This window comes from Lontra canadensis, unplaced genomic scaffold (genome assembly GCF_010015895.1).
Source record: "Lontra canadensis isolate GAN:19392208 unplaced genomic scaffold, GSC_riverotter_1.0 scaffold35, whole genome shotgun sequence".
NCBI lineage: Eukaryota > Metazoa > Chordata > Mammalia > Carnivora > Mustelidae > Lontra > Lontra canadensis.
In genome coordinates, this window is record NW_022631029.1 from 17469940 (window position 1) to 17487384 (window position 17445).

General features: G+C 38.4%; 1 protein-coding gene across 1 annotated transcript; it reads right to left on the minus strand.

Annotated features, from left to right (window-relative positions):
• Positions 1-9771: 9771 nt before the first annotated feature.
• LOC116874118 (cytochrome c oxidase assembly protein COX20, mitochondrial-like) lies at positions 9772-10203 on the minus strand. Its single transcript, XM_032868538.1, has 2 exons — positions 10103-10203; positions 9772-9974 (listed from the first exon to the last, which is right to left on the minus strand). Exons 1-2 carry the CDS (start codon positions 10122-10124, stop codon positions 9772-9774), a joined length of 225 nt encoding a protein of 74 aa, XP_032724429.1. The 5' UTR covers positions 10125-10203.
• Between the last annotated feature and the right edge of the window lie 7242 nt (positions 10204-17445).

Here is a 17445-nt window from a genome sequence, read left to right on the forward strand (position 1 = left end):
GTCATGACCATCATCATCATCATCATCACCACTGTGTTGAATTTACCGTGTACCAAACACGGAGCTGATTGATGGCACGTCTCATCTTGTTTAATCAGTGAGCAACCCATTAGAAGTTGTGTATAAGTGTTATCCTCATTTTAGATGAGCAGATGAAATAAATGATATCAAAGAGGTCATGGTATCCACTTGTGGTCCCACAGCAAATTAAATAAGCAGGCACCAAATGGGCATTTACCAGTCTCCTAAGACTGTGGTCTTTAGCACCCCTTGCTCCAGCTTTGAGATGTAACTGACATATAACATCGAGTGAGTTTAATGTGTATCATGGGCTAATTTGATACACATACATACTGCAAACTACTACCACCATAGCTTTAACTATCACCTTTATCACTTCACATAATAAATAACCATTTCTTTTTTGTGATGAGAACATTTAAGATATACTCTTAGCAACTTTCAAATATATAATGAAGTATTACTGACTATAAGCACTACAATGTACATTAGATTCCAACTTATTTCTCATGTAACTGGACGTGCGTATTTTTGGACCAACATCTCCCATTCCCCCCAACCCCAGGCCCCAGCAATCAGCATTCTCATCTCAGTTTCTAAAAATTTAGCTTTGTTAGGTTCCAAATGTAACTAATACATGGTATTTGTTTTTCTGAGTTATTTCACTGAGCATAATGCCCTCAAGGTTCATCCATGTTGCCTCAAATAACAAGAATCCCTTCTTTCTCATGGCTGAATAATATTTCACTGTATACATATACATACATACACCCCACATCATCTTTATTCACTCATCCAATGACCAATATTTAACTTGGTTAATGTGAATAATGTTGTAATGAACATGGGTATATAAATATTTCTTTGAGATCCTACTTTCATTTCCTTTGGATAGTTTCCAGAAGTGGGATTCTATGGCTCTTTTAAAAAGTTTTTTGAGGAACTTGCATAGTATTTTCCATAGTGGCTGACAAATTAATATTCCCACTAGCAGGTGCACAAGGGTCTTCTTTTCTCCACATCCTCACCAACACTTGTTGTCTCTTGTCTTTATGATTTTAGCTATTCTGACAGGTGTGAAGTGATAGCTCAATGCAGTTTTGATTTGCATGTCCCTAATAATTAGTGATGTCAAGCACCTTTTCATGTATCTATTGTGACCATGTATATCTTCTTCAGAAAAATGTCTATTCAGTTCCTTTGCTCATTTTTAATCAGGTTTTTTTTTTCTATTGAGTTGTAGGAGTTCTATATATATTTTCAAAATTAACCTCTTATCAGATATATAATTGCAAATATTTTCTCTCATTCTGTAGGTCGCCTTTTCTTTTTGTTGATTTCCTTTACCATACAAAAAAGCTTTTGAGTCTGATGTAGTCCCATTTCTTGATTTTGTTCTTTTGTTGTTTGTACTTTTGGTGTCAAATCCAAAAACACATTTCCAAAACCAATATCTAAGGGTTTACCCCTTATGTTTTCTTCTAAGAGTATTACCGTTTCAGATCTTATGTTCAAGTCTTTGATCCATTTTGAATTGATTTTTATGTATCGTATAAAATGGGATTAAGCCCACATTATTAACTACTTCATTATTCTCAAATCAGTTGCTGAATTGTGGATTCATTTGCATCATCGGTTTTGTATCTGAGTTGGAAAGGACTTTAAACATTATCCAATGAATGTTATAACTTCAGAAGTTAGCCCATGTCTCATGATGATCTAACTTGTTAGAGGCAGAGATGAAACTAGAATTTGGATTCTAATACAAGCTTGATTCTACTATTCCATATGTAATTGTGAATAAACCATAATAATAAGGATAATAGCAGCTTGTGGAATCTATTATCTTTCAAAACTTTAAGCACTCATTTAATCTTCACAACATAGGAAGTGGATCTCACCATCCCCATGTCACAGGTGAACAACTATGACACAAGACGATGTCTTTTCCAAGGGTACATAAGTACTAAGTGGTGGAGCCAAGATATGAATGCATATCTTCACAGTTCTCAAGGCCAGCTTTAACTACTGTACTATTTTGCTCTTGATAACAAAAATCAAATTTTCTCAATGTATCAAAATTTTAAAAGAAAAAAAAAAAAAAACCTCAGTTTCTCTATGATGCTTCTTTGACCACCCCAATCCAGATTTATAGCCTTTTCTCAACCATGCTTTGAGATTTTGACTCCTATTTGCTTGATTCTGTGAATACACACACCATCTCCCAACATATCATTGCTTCTGAGATCAGAGATTGTGTCTTTAATCCTATCTGTTCCTCTCCCAGTACCTCATTCTCACAGTGCACTGACTATAGTAGATGGTCAGCAAAAATTCTCTTAAGTGGACATTAAAAAATGTGCAGGTAGCTGACTAAGATAGTTTAAATTCACGTTACTCAACTTGACAGAGGGTTGCTCATGCAAAACGATCCATATCCAAATTCAGGGAAAGTCTACATCGAAATATATTTTATAAATAAGCATTAAATGAATAGCTGCTTGCCTGATTTAATTTAAGGTATTTCCTACCCTCTGCACCAAAATCACAACTAGTCACTTGAATTGATAAATACCTACATACTTGAAGTTCAACAATCACTGCCTGGAATAATATGTCACAGTATTATGGAAGTTATAAAAAATTAAGAAAGACCCAACATACGTACATAGGCTAACCATATATTAATTTAGGAAACTCTACAACTCAAATTTAAAAGAAATTGTGCTTGATCATCAACTCCCTTTTACCAAGACAGCAGGAAAATTGAAACATTTTTGCTGATAACCAACTAATCACACAGCTTGATTAACCCAAACTCTCCATTTCCTTTTCAATCAGAATGAGTGATGTCCTCGGTGCCCAGAACGCTGGCTGCCTAACCTTCTTCCCACCACACTATACCATCTATTTCCATCAGCTCAGTTGTATGTTTAACCAGGAATCTATATACCCATTCTCAAGACTATTGTATTTGTGACCGTGTTCACGTGATAGAAGCATAATATAAATTGATGAAATATGAGTGCAGGAGAGAGATCTGTTTCCTTGGGAGGGTAAGTCCAAACTCATGAGAATAAGTGGCTTTATATTAGATAAAAGAAACTTCACAAGGTGGGGAAAAAACATGGTAAAATTTCAAAAGAATCGTGCTTGTAATTGCTTTGCAAGTGTCCATGGTTTTTTCTACTTTGAAGAAACTATAACCAATGCATTAGGACTATCATTTATACAGAAAAGTAGAGCTGAAACTCCAAATAGCAAATTCACATTTAAATAGGGTCTAGCTTGAACAAAGGATTGGCCAACAGGCACACTTCAATGTCCTAAGTTAATTAAAAATTTTATGTAGCATTTTAATTTTTTTCTCTTTTCTAAAATTTATTTTGTATTTTTAAAGCCACTTTTTATTGCTTCAACCAAATGTTTCAATCAGCTGACCAAATAGAAGTCATAACGGATCTGAGTAAAAGGGCTTCTGTAGTACTTTTTGCAAGCCATGGGTAGCTAGAGGGAAGATGGGCTCTGGTCCTGGGCCTGGCTTCCAGAATTATCCTCATTCTGTACATTCTTAGCCTATTTTCACCTGTGCTCGCTCTGAGAGCCTCACGGCACCTCCTCATGTCCTCTGATCTAGTCTCTTATGTACAAGTTTTTCCTCCTTTGAATTCTTCCTGGAAGGCCCCCAAGCACGGTGAATGTCCATTCCTTCCTGCCTGTACACTTGCTATTCTACCTACACTTCACCCCACCCCTTCTCCACCTGTTTATAGGATCACCTCCTCCCCTTTTCCTGATTCTTTAGTTTTATTCACATCATCTCCTCTTCTCCCCCTTATCACCAATACATGCTGGCCCCATCTGGTGTTTAGCCTGGCTGTGTTCATCCTGGGTTATAAGCACCACAAGGATCAAGATCTACGTTGTTTTAACCATGGGATCCCTAGCATCCAGCCTCTTGCCTGGCAGAAAATAAGTACTCAAATACATAAATTATGGATACACTCATTAATGAAGTAATTTAGGTAACTGTTCCTGCAAAATTCCCAAAGACAGGAATTCTTCCTTCTCTCACATGTGCTTTCTATATGGCCCCCTGCATATGAAGCCACTCTGGGCTATTTCCCTGTGCTAAAAGATTTGAACTAGGGCCTTTTACATCCATTTCTGAACTCTGTTCTTTATGTTTCAGATAGGGGGCTGTAAGGACCAGTGTCAGGTGATGGGTGCTCAGAGGGATCCCACCCCAAGTCTGGGTGATTTCCCTAGGTGCATCTTCTGTTCTTCTTAACCACCAGAACCAACACTGAGCAGCCTGATAAGATGCCAAATGGCATTCTCTTCCCTTCAGGTATCATGTGTCTCCTGACCCATGCATGTCAAGAACCTCTCCTTTAAAAATCTTATACTCCCAGAAGGGTTGAAGGGCATATATTGTCTTTTAGAATGGAAAGAGTATGACAGAGCATCTCTGAAAAAATTGGCTAGTCCAGAGACAGCAGGGTTTGTTCAAAAGTACTCCCCTTCTCCCACTGCTTTGTGAGCAAGAGATTCCCATGCTGATCTTAATTCACTGAAGCCATGTTCATATTCACACTGCCTGCCATCACATTTAAATCATTTATTCTTCCTTATTACTTGCCAAGCTACTCTCACTCCTGCTTTGCATCTACAGATGTACTACCGTTCATACTCAGTCACAGTTCTGAAGGTTCCAACTTGACCTTGCCCCTTGAGTCTCATTTTAGAGAAGTAACAGAATTAAGACCATTATTCATAAACCAGTAAAAAAATTTCTTAAATAACCAAATGGTTCCTAAGCTTCTCTAAGTGGTCCAGGAACAACTCACTCACTGTCCTGGGTCTGCTTCTCCTCCCCATTTAAATTCCAGACTAGCAATTGGTATCCACCCAGCCAGAAGCTCCCAAGACTGGATTTTCTATCAATCAGGGAGAAATTGGGCCTGTTTCATTTCTTTTTTTTTTTTTTGAAGAATTTTTTAAAGATTTTATTTATTAGAGAGAGAAAGCACAAGTAGGGGATTGGCAGGCAGAGGAAGAAGCAGTCTCCCCAGTGAGCAGGGAGCCTGATGCAGGACATGATCCCAGGACCCTGGGACCATGACCTGAACCAAAGGCAGACATTTAACTGACTGAGCCACCCAGCTGTCCCATGGGCTTGCTTCATTTCTGTCACTTCATTCCAAATGTCCTGCTGCCTGTCTCTACTTGGAAGAGGATATATAAATGCCACCTTTTATACAAGCACCATTCTAATTTTTATAAGAAATTTTAGATATAGGGGTGCCTGGGTGGCTCAGTGGGTTAAAGCCTCTGTCTTCGGCTCAGGTCATGATCCCAGGGTCCTGGGATCAAGCCCTGCATCAGGCTCTCTGCTCTGCAGGGAGCCTGCTTCCTCTTCTCTCTCTGCCTGCCTCTCTGCCTACTTGTGAGCTCTGTCTGTCAAATAAATAAATAAAATCTTTAAAAAAAAAAAAAGAAATTTAGATATATCAAATTCAGCATATACCAAATAACACAATATCCTAAATAATAAGAGACCATATATTGAGTACTTACTGTGTACCAAGTCCTGTACCCAGAACTTTACCTGCATTATCATTTCATTCTCTTAGCAGTCCTATAACAAATGTGCTATTGTTATCCCGTCACAAGGAAGCTAAGCATAAAAAAGTTGCCTGTAGTCATAGAAATGTAAATTCATTTATGTCAAATTCCTAGTCCAAACTTTATAGCTCAAAGGATCTCCAAATGCAAAGGAACAAATAAACAAAATTTATACAGATCTATAGTTCTTCTCTGGATATTCTTAAAAAAAAAACCCCAATATTCAATGAGGCAACAAATCTCTAGAATTTCTCATTTCAGGATATTTTCACTAAAGCTAAATCTGTCACACAAACACTATCTGGCAACTCTTTCTAGTTGGTCAACTTGGAACTGAGCTAAGTACAAATAATGTAGGACAATACTAAACATTATATTTAGCACTTAAGGTACTTTGGTGGTTCCACTAGGATACTATTCTGTTACTTTAATTGCAACCTAGCGAGAGCAACACTTCATGAACCTCTTAAACATGATACCTAATTCCAAGAGGTCATCCTTTCTTGAAAAGGTGCAAGTTCATTTCTTTTGGTTTTATGGTTTTGTTCTCGAAATTCTTTCAAAGCCCAATAAGGTAGAACCAGATGGAATCAGTGTGTTTACTTGATGAGCAGGAAGAAGAACAAAGAGGGGGGGTTGAGCTTACACATAAAGAACCTGAGTATTTCACTAATGTTTGTTGAATCACGAATGAGCTTTAGCTTTTCCCTCTTTGGATTCCTTCTTGATTGTGCTACCAGTAAGTCTGACCAAACCACTTGCCTGCTAATGAAGTGTCAACAGAGGACAGATATTCATGAAACTGTACTAAAATTCATGAAACTATACTAAAAATGACCAGCAATCCTTACACAATAGAAATAGATACTCTTCTTGAAGGTACTTTCTTGGGAGCAAGAGGAACCTCCACTCCACCAAATCATTTAAAGAGTAGGCTGAAGATAACAATATCTTTAAAACAATTTATCATCTCAAACTTCTCCTTGAAAAACTGTTTTTTGTTTTTTTTTTAACCTTATAGAATAGCCAAGGTGGGGGGGGGCGGGGGAATCCCTCAACTTATGGGGATCACAACATAGATGCTTTTTTAAATATAGCAACATACTAACTGGTTAACATAAGCAAACCATTTTCAAATGGATACTGGAAGTCTTAGACCAAGAATTTCTTTAACACTTCATATTTGAAATATATATAGAGAAATACAGATCTATATATAATAGTATTAAAGAGATAATAATTTTATCATGTGCACAGAGATGCCTTTAAAAGTTCAACTTTCTGTTCCATGTATCTTCTTTCTGAAAGTTGATTCTTTTTTCCAAGTACCATTATTCTGGTCTATCATTTTAGGTTATTTTTCCTTCCAGTCCCTCTTAAAGGGACATGATTTGCTCTTTGTTCAAAGAGAAGAGATTTCTTCTCAAAGTTTGATTGCTTTATCATCTAGCTGAGGATCTCAATTCATCTTCCCATTAACAAAGACCTTTTATACAGTATCAAGAGAACTTCTGCTGGTTAGAGGAGGAAAGGTCTATAGAAAAGGGAAGATCTTACCCAACTGTCTTTAAAAAAAATCCTTCTAGCATGAAAGGTAGATCATGATTTTCTGGCCAAGGAAAAACTGCCCAAAGACCCTAACTATATTATATTTGAAGATGAATAAATGAACAGTGCAATGTTTTCTTGATGTGGCCCCAAGGTCCTCACCACAGGCACTGCCTATTGACTCTATATGAATTACTATCCATACACTACAGCAGTGGTTCTCAAATACTAATGTACTTAAGTGTACCTTTGACAGCTTGTTCTAACATAATTTCCTGAGCCCCACCTCCAAAGGTTCTGATTCTCTGGGTCTGGATGGGGCCCATGAGTTTGCATTCCTAATAAGCCCACAGGGGATACCAAATGCTAGTCTGAGGACCACAGTTTGAATATCACTCTAGGCCACTGTGATACCAAAGCATTGAGGTAAATTTTATCACTCATTCTGCATCTAAAATTCTGTTCTTAGATTATTTCAGTCTGCAGTCTTGTAAGAAGCATTTGGTCTTCAAAGAAACCATACTGCTAAAATGGGAGGCTATCCTCTTCAGGAAGGAAGGAAGGAAGGAAAGAGAGGGAGGAGAGGGAGGAGAGGGTGGAGAGAGAGGAGAGGGAGAGAGAGAAAGGAAAGAGAGAAAGGGAGCAGAGGAAGGAGAGGGAGAGAGAAAGGAAAGACAGGAAAGGAAAGGAAACAAAAGGAAAGGGAAGGGAAGGGAAGGAAGAGAGGGAGGGAGAGAGAAAGAGAGGGAGGGAGGGAGGAGGAGAGGGAAAGAGACAGAGAAAGAAAAAGAAAAACTTAAAGCAATGGGTCTTCACTTGGAACAGAGAGCAAGCTGACTCTGGTTTACAAAGGCCTATCTCATTCCTGATCTTTGTCATTTGAGAGAGATGTGAGCAGTTGATGTCAAAAATGCACACTGCACATTCCTAAGAAGCCACTCACTGGGCCAACTGTAATTTTATTTAAGCCTGCCTGAACTTGTTTTTCTTATTTCTCCCCTGTAAGCACTCAATGAGGGTTTTGTTGTTTTTTGTTTTTATTTTTTATTTTTCTTTTGTGGGGGGGCAAGAAAGAGATCAAAGACAAAGACACAGAGTTGACATCACCAAAAACTAGCAAACTTCAAAGCAAAAAGTAAATAAAAATCAAGCATTTCTGTTTATATCAAGATTCACCCCACAATCCCTCTACTCATCCTCCTATACAAAAGAGAAAACTTAACACTATAATAGCCATTCTTCAAAAATAATTAAATGAATATCATCCAAAAGTCAGATTGCTGGCAACATGACTAAACCCTTTGTGTGCAAATCCATACAGTGGTGGCTGGAACACCAAACATCCAAGAAAAAACAGACATACTCCTTACTATAAAGCAGAGTTGCAAATCCAAATGTCTACAGCCTAAGAAAGGTAATTTAAGGGATGAAACCAGGAGTAAAAGAAGAGAGAGCACCAGGGACCATGGAGAACCTGAGTGTCATGGCCTTATCAGCTGCTCCTAATTAGCTAAAGTGCAACTATGATAACATCAGAAATTCATTTTCTTTTATTCCTTCCAGTCCTATTTCTTGGATTTTAAGTTGAGTTACAGATACTATGTTTGAAAAGTCACAGGGAAACTGGATGAAGGTTAACTTCCTCCAGAGAAGGTTCATCCTAGACTATAGTAGGCAGTCTGGGATGGGTCGGGTCGCCTTTATCCAACTCGGGATTGAGTTGACTCAAAGTTGACTGACATTTTGAAAGATTTGGTCTGCCTCTTCTGCTCACATTTTTGGTTGCAGTTTGAAAGCCTCTGGTGTTTACCAGGCTCCCTTGTCCTTCATGGATATTGAACTCCCAATAGTTTTACCCTTAGCAATGAGAGACTGTCACAGTGAGCGCTTTGCCTTTTCAGTGATTTGCTTCTTAGCTTCCTAGTCCCACACCCTACATAGTACAGAAATTAGGCAAATGCCTCCAGGGATGAGTCTGCCAAGATCAGGATAATTATCTAGCACCTGCCTTCCTTCTGAGGTCTCATGCCCTCAACTCTCAGCTACTTCCCTATCCCTCAAATTCGATGTTTGTCTCTTATACCTTATGAGATTGCCAAAAAATCTTCTGCCTTCTCTGCTCCCAGGCACAATCTTTTGTCTGATTTCTCAGCTTTCATCCCCCACTAAAAATTGCGATCCCTTAAGCAAAAAGCAACTTGTGGAATGCTGCCTCACCACTTTATAGCTCCCTCTGTTCTAGGAATCTTGGTTTTCTCGGCCATTTTTTAATGTCTTCAAATTAGGGCATTTCAGATTTTAATTTAGCTTCTCTACTGTTTTTGAAAAAGTGTTAGTTTTTCATAGACCACCCTATTAGCTAGAGGCAAAAGCCCCAGGTAGGTTGGTTGACTTATTGATTGGCTGGTTGCCTGATTGATTGATTGACTGAATTTTTAAAGATTAAAACTAACATGTATTTTATTTCCTTGATTGAAAGCCTCATGGTACACAGAACATGTAGAAGAGTTGACCTCAGTCTTGTTCACACTGACTCACGTGAGCTGCATTTGGGTTTTCTATGCCTGAGACTGCTCAACTGGTGTTGTTGCCATAGGTTTGTTTTCTTTCCGGATCAAGTTGGGTACTTTCATATAAAATCTTATTTTTAATTCCTATTCTGGCAATTCTTTCCAGGATTCTTAGCTTTGCATAAGTATACCTACAAGGGGACCAGCATTCTCGAGTCACTAACATAAATCCCCCTACTCCAACATAGCAAGATCGTCTCATTCTACTTGTTAACAAAAATAATGTCCAAGGTGAACCACAGTGGAGTCTCAAGAACCATACAACACTGACTCCTGTGCACAGGCGATATTTCTGTCATCTAAAATTCCCAGGAGCCTCCCCTTGATGGAATCACCAGGCTCTGGTATGGCAGCCATAGGCTCCAGTCCAGGCTAATTCAACAGAGTAATACAACTACTTCCCCCAGGAAATAATGTATTTATTCTGAAATTTAGGAGTTAACTTCATATTTAAACACTTAATCTATATGAGCTATGTAGCAATTATTTGGGGTAAAAATTGACTAATATATATCTATCTATCTATATATATATATATATATATATTTATACACACATACACGCACACAATTTCAAATAAGACATCAAACTAATACTTTTGGTTCAGTGATCTCTTTTAAGACAGGTGTGTCAAGGAATTTTTGTATTTTGTCAGCAGCCTTAAAAGAAATTTCAAGTAACCACAAATCATTGTTACACTTCAGAGTACTTGAGACACTCCAGATAAATATTTGATGATAGAGGGACAGTATGCGGGGGAATGGTTTTATCTAATATGTAATAGAAGAAAGTGACAAGACACCCACCCTTATGCTTATCAGGGAACGAGAAGAGAACGCTCTGGCAGAATATCACTCTCAGAGTTGCCAGTAATTGGCCCCACTTGAAGCAAAGAGGAGGGACTTAAATGGAGACACTATCTGACTTAAGCCTTTCTGTATAATGCAGTGCCCTGGAACAGATGGACATAGGACACATGGTAAAAAATTGCCAAGTTATTCCCATTACCATGTGCCATCTCCAGCTGTGGCTGCCTGTGAATTCATCTGCAAAAGTGCAATGAATTCTCTTTATCAAAAATGTTGAACGGTCTTTGAGATTAACTGCCCTGTTAGGACATCTAGCCTAATAGATACAGAGCTCTCCACCATCTGGGTAGCTGGAGAGCGTGGTAGTGGGCTCAGGATAGGACTGTCCACAGTGAATGCAGACTTCAGTTCCTCTAGGACCGTGATGGACCCCACAGCAGGTCCCTGCTACTGAGCTCTTGTCTCCTCTGTAACACGCCTATATAATAGTTAAGAGAAAATGCCCAGGCATCCAAATGATGGAGATAAGGAGAGACATCAGAACACGGCATGTCTCCTAAACTAACCCCTTGATTTTCATAATTATCTATTTTTTAAGACTGAGTGGCAAATAAGTAAAAAATAAAATCTTTGGCCTGTAAAGCAAACAAGAAATAAATAAAATTGACTAACACGGAGTACAGTATCAGAAGGTACCAACTACTGGCAAAAAAAAAAAAAATTATCTGTATATGGCAGGCACTGTGCCAAGGATATTACATGAAATCTGTTCATCTTCACAACTCTTCAAGGTACATACTCTCATAATCCTCCTTCGGATAGATGAGAAAAATGAAGCACAGAGCAGTTTAGTAATTTACTCCAAGTAGTAAGCGGTAGAGAGTCAACCTGAAACTAGGTCTCAGGATGACGTATCACAAACCCTTAACCACATCCCTTTATCCCTTTACAGGCCTCCTGGACTGCATTGATCATCTTAATGTCTCACCACGTATTCCCCGTACTTGAATAATGTTACTATAGATTATGGACATGTGCCTTTCCTAGCTGTTCTTAAATTCTGAGCTAAATATAAAATTAATGACATCTTGGGAGCTGTGATTCTTCCCGAACACATTTTGCTAAGAAGATGGCTTATGAAATCTTTATATCTAGTTGAAATGTGTTTACTAAATCTTTCCAGGAAGTTCATTCGAGGGGGGATATTACACATGGGCAATGTAAATTGCAGTAAGGGCTAAGAAACCTTCATTCCAACTAGTTTTTTGCCACCGAGTAATAAGTAATTTAGTAGATTTGGAAAGTGAAGCACCTGGTCTACCCCTTCTTACAAGTTAGTAGGACTGCATAAAGATCAGTCACTCTACACAGAGTCGGAAATTTCCCCATCTGACACATGGAGTTTGCCTCCCTCAATGTTGTTGCAAACTGCACATTAGTGTTTAGACATAGTATCTCTGAGGAGGCACAAACCTGTTGCGATGGCCTAGAAATTCCACATTGCAAATATGCATTTCGATGAGCATTTCTGAGCATGGGAGAAAGGAGAATTGGGACTCCAACCCACAGGCCAACATCCTGTTCCTGGCTTTTCTGGCTCATAGCTGTGCCACCATGAGCAAGTCACACCATGAGCTTCGGTTTTCTCCTCAATAAAAGATGCTAACCTGCCTCATGATGTTCATGAGGTGCCTGTGAAAGCACTTGGAAAAACTATTCGGACCGAAGATCAGATATGTGCCATATAGACATGTATATACTCACCCAGCTCCAAAGACTAAGACATGTATACCCACCAGATGCCAGTGGCTAGGTGATTAACCAGGTAGAAGACAAGTCCGCTCAGCTGACACACCCCCTCTCCCTCCCAGGAAGTGAGCCTGTGAGGAGACGCCCGGTTGCCATTGTGATGGGAAAGGACAGAGCAGTCCAGGCAGAGGGACAGGGAAGGAAAGGACAGAGGTTGGCTACAGAAGTGGGTTCTAGGGAGCCTTCCTAAAGCACTGGGTATGTGTGAAATTCTGGAAACAGCAGCAGACAAGAATCATTCATTAACAGAAAATAATCTGATATAGAAAGGCTGTGTGCCAGGCACCATAAACCAAAAACGCCAACATGCAGGATCTTCTTGATCCTAATAATAAGCCAGTGAAGGAAGGCCTCCTACTTACTGATTAGGTATCAGAAGCTTTGGACAATTTATTGTCAGGTCACATAGGGAGTAAGTGATAGAGGCCAGGTTCATACAGGATCTGTAGAACTTGTTTGAACCTGGAGATAAGCTCTTTGACCACTTTGCTATGCTGCCTCTCTAAACCATTTTCAGGATACATACTAGTATCTCTATCAAGCTATATTTCTGTAGAACAACTTTGTGTTTAAATACATAGGGGAAAAGTCAGGTATGGTATACACTCAACTGTTCACAGCACTTTGTGCAGTGGGATCACAGGTGACCTCCTCAATACCCTTAGGTATTATATCTGACTTTTGTAATCAAAAAGAGAAAGCAATTAAAGAATTAAAATGCATCTTTATTTTTCCTTCCTAAGGACAACTCTTATTTCCAAATGCTTTCGGTCATCTATGGAAGGAAGGGAGGAAAGGCAAAAAGGAGGTATGAAAGGGAGGAAAGGCAGGGAGGGAAGGGAGGAAAGGAAGAGAGAGAAGGGAGGGAGGAAATGGAGGGAGGGAAAGGAGGGAAGGGAGGAAGGAAGGAACAAATGAACGAACAAATGAACAAATGAATGACGGAAGGGAGAAAGAAAGAAAAAATGAAAGAATGGTAGAAAGAAAGAAAGAAAAAGGAAGGAAGGAAGGAAGAAAAAGAAAGAAAAAAGAAAGAAAAGAGAAAAAGAAAAGAGGACATCAAGGGACAGTTTGTTAAGGATTAAATATTATAAATTTGATAAATTTGATTTATAGCTTAAGTATCTGTGGGACAGCAGGAAACCACTGAAAACATTGGAGTGAACTTAATCTAGAGGGAGAGGCTGGACTTGAGGTTCATGATGGCAGGTGTGGGGTACCCTCACAGGGATGGAGGTCAGTATAGAGTGCTTTACAGAGTAGTCCCCACTCCAAGATTTTCAGAGAACTCTGGGAAGAATCACTAGTATAGGATCCACTGTGCTGGTGGGAATCAGTAGTTCCCCTTCTAAAATGTTGGCTGGGAGAAAGGCTAAGAATCACTGATACACAAAGAGATAATCAGTGGAAAGCTATGCAATTAGATAAGACAGTAAAGGGAAAACGTCAAAGAAAAGCAGAAAGGATAGGCATAGGGAAGCTCCATATTTGGAAGAAGCGCCATACCTGAAGACTAGAAAGACGATAAAGGGAAATGAAGGGCAGGGGATGGGGGAGGAAGAGAGGCTTGGGTAGGAGGGTTGTTTCTTATAATGGAAGAAGGCTTTAAAATATAAAACTACTTGTTTCAGAAAAAAAAAGTTTCATATAACAAGTAAATCCTTACCTTACCTTAGATTAATATAGAAAATAAAAAAGCTGGTTTCCATCTGTATTTAATATGTGGAACAGTATAATCTCTTTTATCCACATAAGCTATTGCAATGAGATTTATAAACAGATAAAAATTCTTTCAAATTAACTGTTTCCAATAGTTTAGAGTCACAATAGATACTTGTTACTTGTATAATGAAAACTTGTTTCTAGAAGTTCTTAAGCCAACTGAGGAGGCCATCACGATATTGAAACGCTTTGAATTAAACATTAGCAAAAGAGCAATTTTAATGAAAAGCCCAATTACCTTTTATTACTATTCAAAAAAATCATTTTCATGAAGTTTTATCTATCTGGCAATGTTGAACTTAACTTGAACCCCATGCTCCCAGGAAATAGCCAAGGTCAAGAAATTCGTACCCTTTTGTGTTTTGGGAAACATCCCACAATATAAGGACTGATCTGCCCTTGGATATTCTGAGAGCCACATCAACCCTTCCTCATGATGCCCTTATTTTGTAAAACCTCAAAATGTTTACCTCATCTCTGCATAGGAAACATGCCATTCTAAATGCCATAACTGATATCAACCATCCTCTATTGTTGGACATCTAGGATGTTTCCAGTTTTTCACAACTACAAACAAAGCTACATCAGCCTTCTTTGTACAAACAACCAGCCAACCTCAACTCTTCTCCTTCTTTGAGACTTTGCTCATGAGTGAGCATTCCCCCTTTTGTAAGAGCCTGGATAAAATCATCTCCTGTTATAACGGTCTGGTACACCTTGTCTTTGACATATTCAGCTGTTATGAGGTTTCCAAGAAAAAAAAAAAAAAAAGCAAGAAAGAAAGGAGACCATATCACAAATACTTGCTCCATGCTCTTTTCCAGAAAACATAAATACAAAACAAAAAATTTCACAAAGAATACTTAATATCGATTGATAATGCTGGTGTAAGGACTCCAAGAAGGGAAATGAGATTCTAAGAACAATCTGACTTTGCCTGAAGATGAATTAGTACAACTGAAAAGTATTTCAAATTTCTTATTTGAATGGCAAGGAAAATAATACTAAGGAAGGAAACCGGACTCACTACGATCAGGAGAAACACTCCCAATTCAGCAAACCGCACAGGTAGCATGGTGCATTTCACAGGGCCCAAAATGTTTGACCAATTCTAGCAATGTGGGAAGAGAAAAAAAATCACAGCTTTGGCAAGAACAAAGTCCTAACCATTAGGATGACTTAAAGACATGGGCTTCAAGCTCGCCTGGGATTCAAGAACCACCTCGATCCAAATTTCAGCAGGTTCGTAAATCACAAATCCCAGGCACAATTCAGTGGGGCAACTCCCATTGATGTTTTGAAATTTGTGATTTTCTGCAAGTTTAGTTTGCTTGGAGGAAAATCATTAAATATATCACATTTTATTTCTACATTTCTGTAGGACTTCTTGGGTAACTGACCAATTCTGGGGGTAGAGGTGATTGGAGGGGATAGAATATTCTAACCATGTGTCATTTTAGGTTCTGCATTAGGACAATGATGCTGCAACTCTAAGGTAGAAGAGTTTACAGCAAAAGCAGCTCCACTTGGTAAGGAAACTGCCGTAATTTCGACTATGAATTAACAACCCATTTCTTGAGCACTGCAAGAAGCATACACTTTATCTCATTTAAATCTTGGAACACTCTCCAAGGTTCCATTTGACAGATGCAAAGGTGAGAACAAAAGGCTTTACTGTGTGCTTAGGATAACAAATTTGGTGGAAAGTGGTAAACATTGATTATTAAAGAAGGATTCAACATGTAGCCCTGTTAGAGTCAACGACATTCAATTTTGTGTGAGACCAACAGAATGTGGCCAAATAAAAGTATTTAATGTGAAAGGCTTAATGAATTCAACACAATGATTAGTAATTAACACATCAATCTCCCGAATGTCAATGGATAGCTCTAAACTGCTGGGGGAAAAAAAAAAATTTTTTTAAATAGTCCTGGAGCTTGCTTGCAGAGTTTCTTCTCTTGAGTTGATTAAATATTCCCTCCAAAATCTTGTTTACATTATCAATTTGCTCAGCAACCCCTGTCTTCAGAGAAGTAAATTTCCACCTGGTCCCTTAAGAGTTAGCGCATATTTTTAATTAAAATGGTCTTGAATAAATTGAGTTGTTATTCTTACAGGCTGTATTACTAATATTATTAACTCCAAATAAGACAAAGTTAAAAAAAAACAAGGTACATTAAAAGTATGCACATATAAGGGCCTTGAACAGTGGAAGATTTACCTAAACTTCATAAAAAAAGATCTGACTCTCAATTATGAAAAAGGGACAGTGAGTCATTTCTATAGTTTTTATGAATGATTCACAACAGTAAAGAAGTAAAGATGTGTCAAGAGTTTACAGGTGCAAAGTACGAACTGCATACTTTCTTTAGGAAAAGCTAAAAACAAAATTAAACATCATGAGAAAGATTTGACACTCTTCTCTCTTATACTCTAAATGACAGTAACAGAGTTATATGCATAATGATACAATTACACGCTGTCATGAACAGTTTAATTATCATATGCCTGAGCAGATTTTTTTTTTCCTTAAAAAATCAAGTGCCCTGTAGAACGTTCACATCTGAATGTTTCTAACCTAACTTTGCCATCCTTCCACTATATTCAATTTTCTGTGGACACAGAGGAGTGGTCTATCCCTTAAAATGATGCTATTAATAACTTCTGATGATTGTTTCTACTTCCTTGGTGTTAGTTGTGATCTCTCCCTTTTCATTCATAATTTTATTAATTTGGGCTTTCTCTCTTTTCTTTTGGATTAGTGTGGCCAATGGTTTATCGATCTTATTTATTCTTTCAAAAAACCAGCTTCTAGTTTCATTGATACGTTTTACTGTATCTCTGGTTTCTACTCATTGATCTCAGCTCTAATCTTGATTATTTCCCTTCTTATGTGTGGAGTTGGTTTGATTTGTTGTTGATTCTCCAGTTCTTTAAGGTGTAGAGACAGCTGGTGTGTTCTGGATTTTTCAATTTTTTTGAGGGAGGCTTGGATGGCTATGTATTTCCCCCTTAGGACCGCCTTTGCTGTATCCCATAGGTTTTGGACCGAAGCATCTTCATTCTCATTGGTTTCCATGAATTGTTTCAGTTCTTCTTTGATCTCCTAGTTGATCCAAGCATTCTTAAGCAAGGGGGTCTTTAGCTTCCAGGTGTTTGAGTTCCTTCCGAACTTTTCCTTGTGATTGAGCTCCAGTTTCAAAGCACTGTGATCTGAGAATATACAGGGCATAATCTCAGTCTTTTGGTATTGGTTGAGTCCTGATTTGTGACCCAGTATGTGGTCTATTCTTGAGAAGGTTCCATGTGCACTTGAGAAGAATGAGTATTCTGTTCTT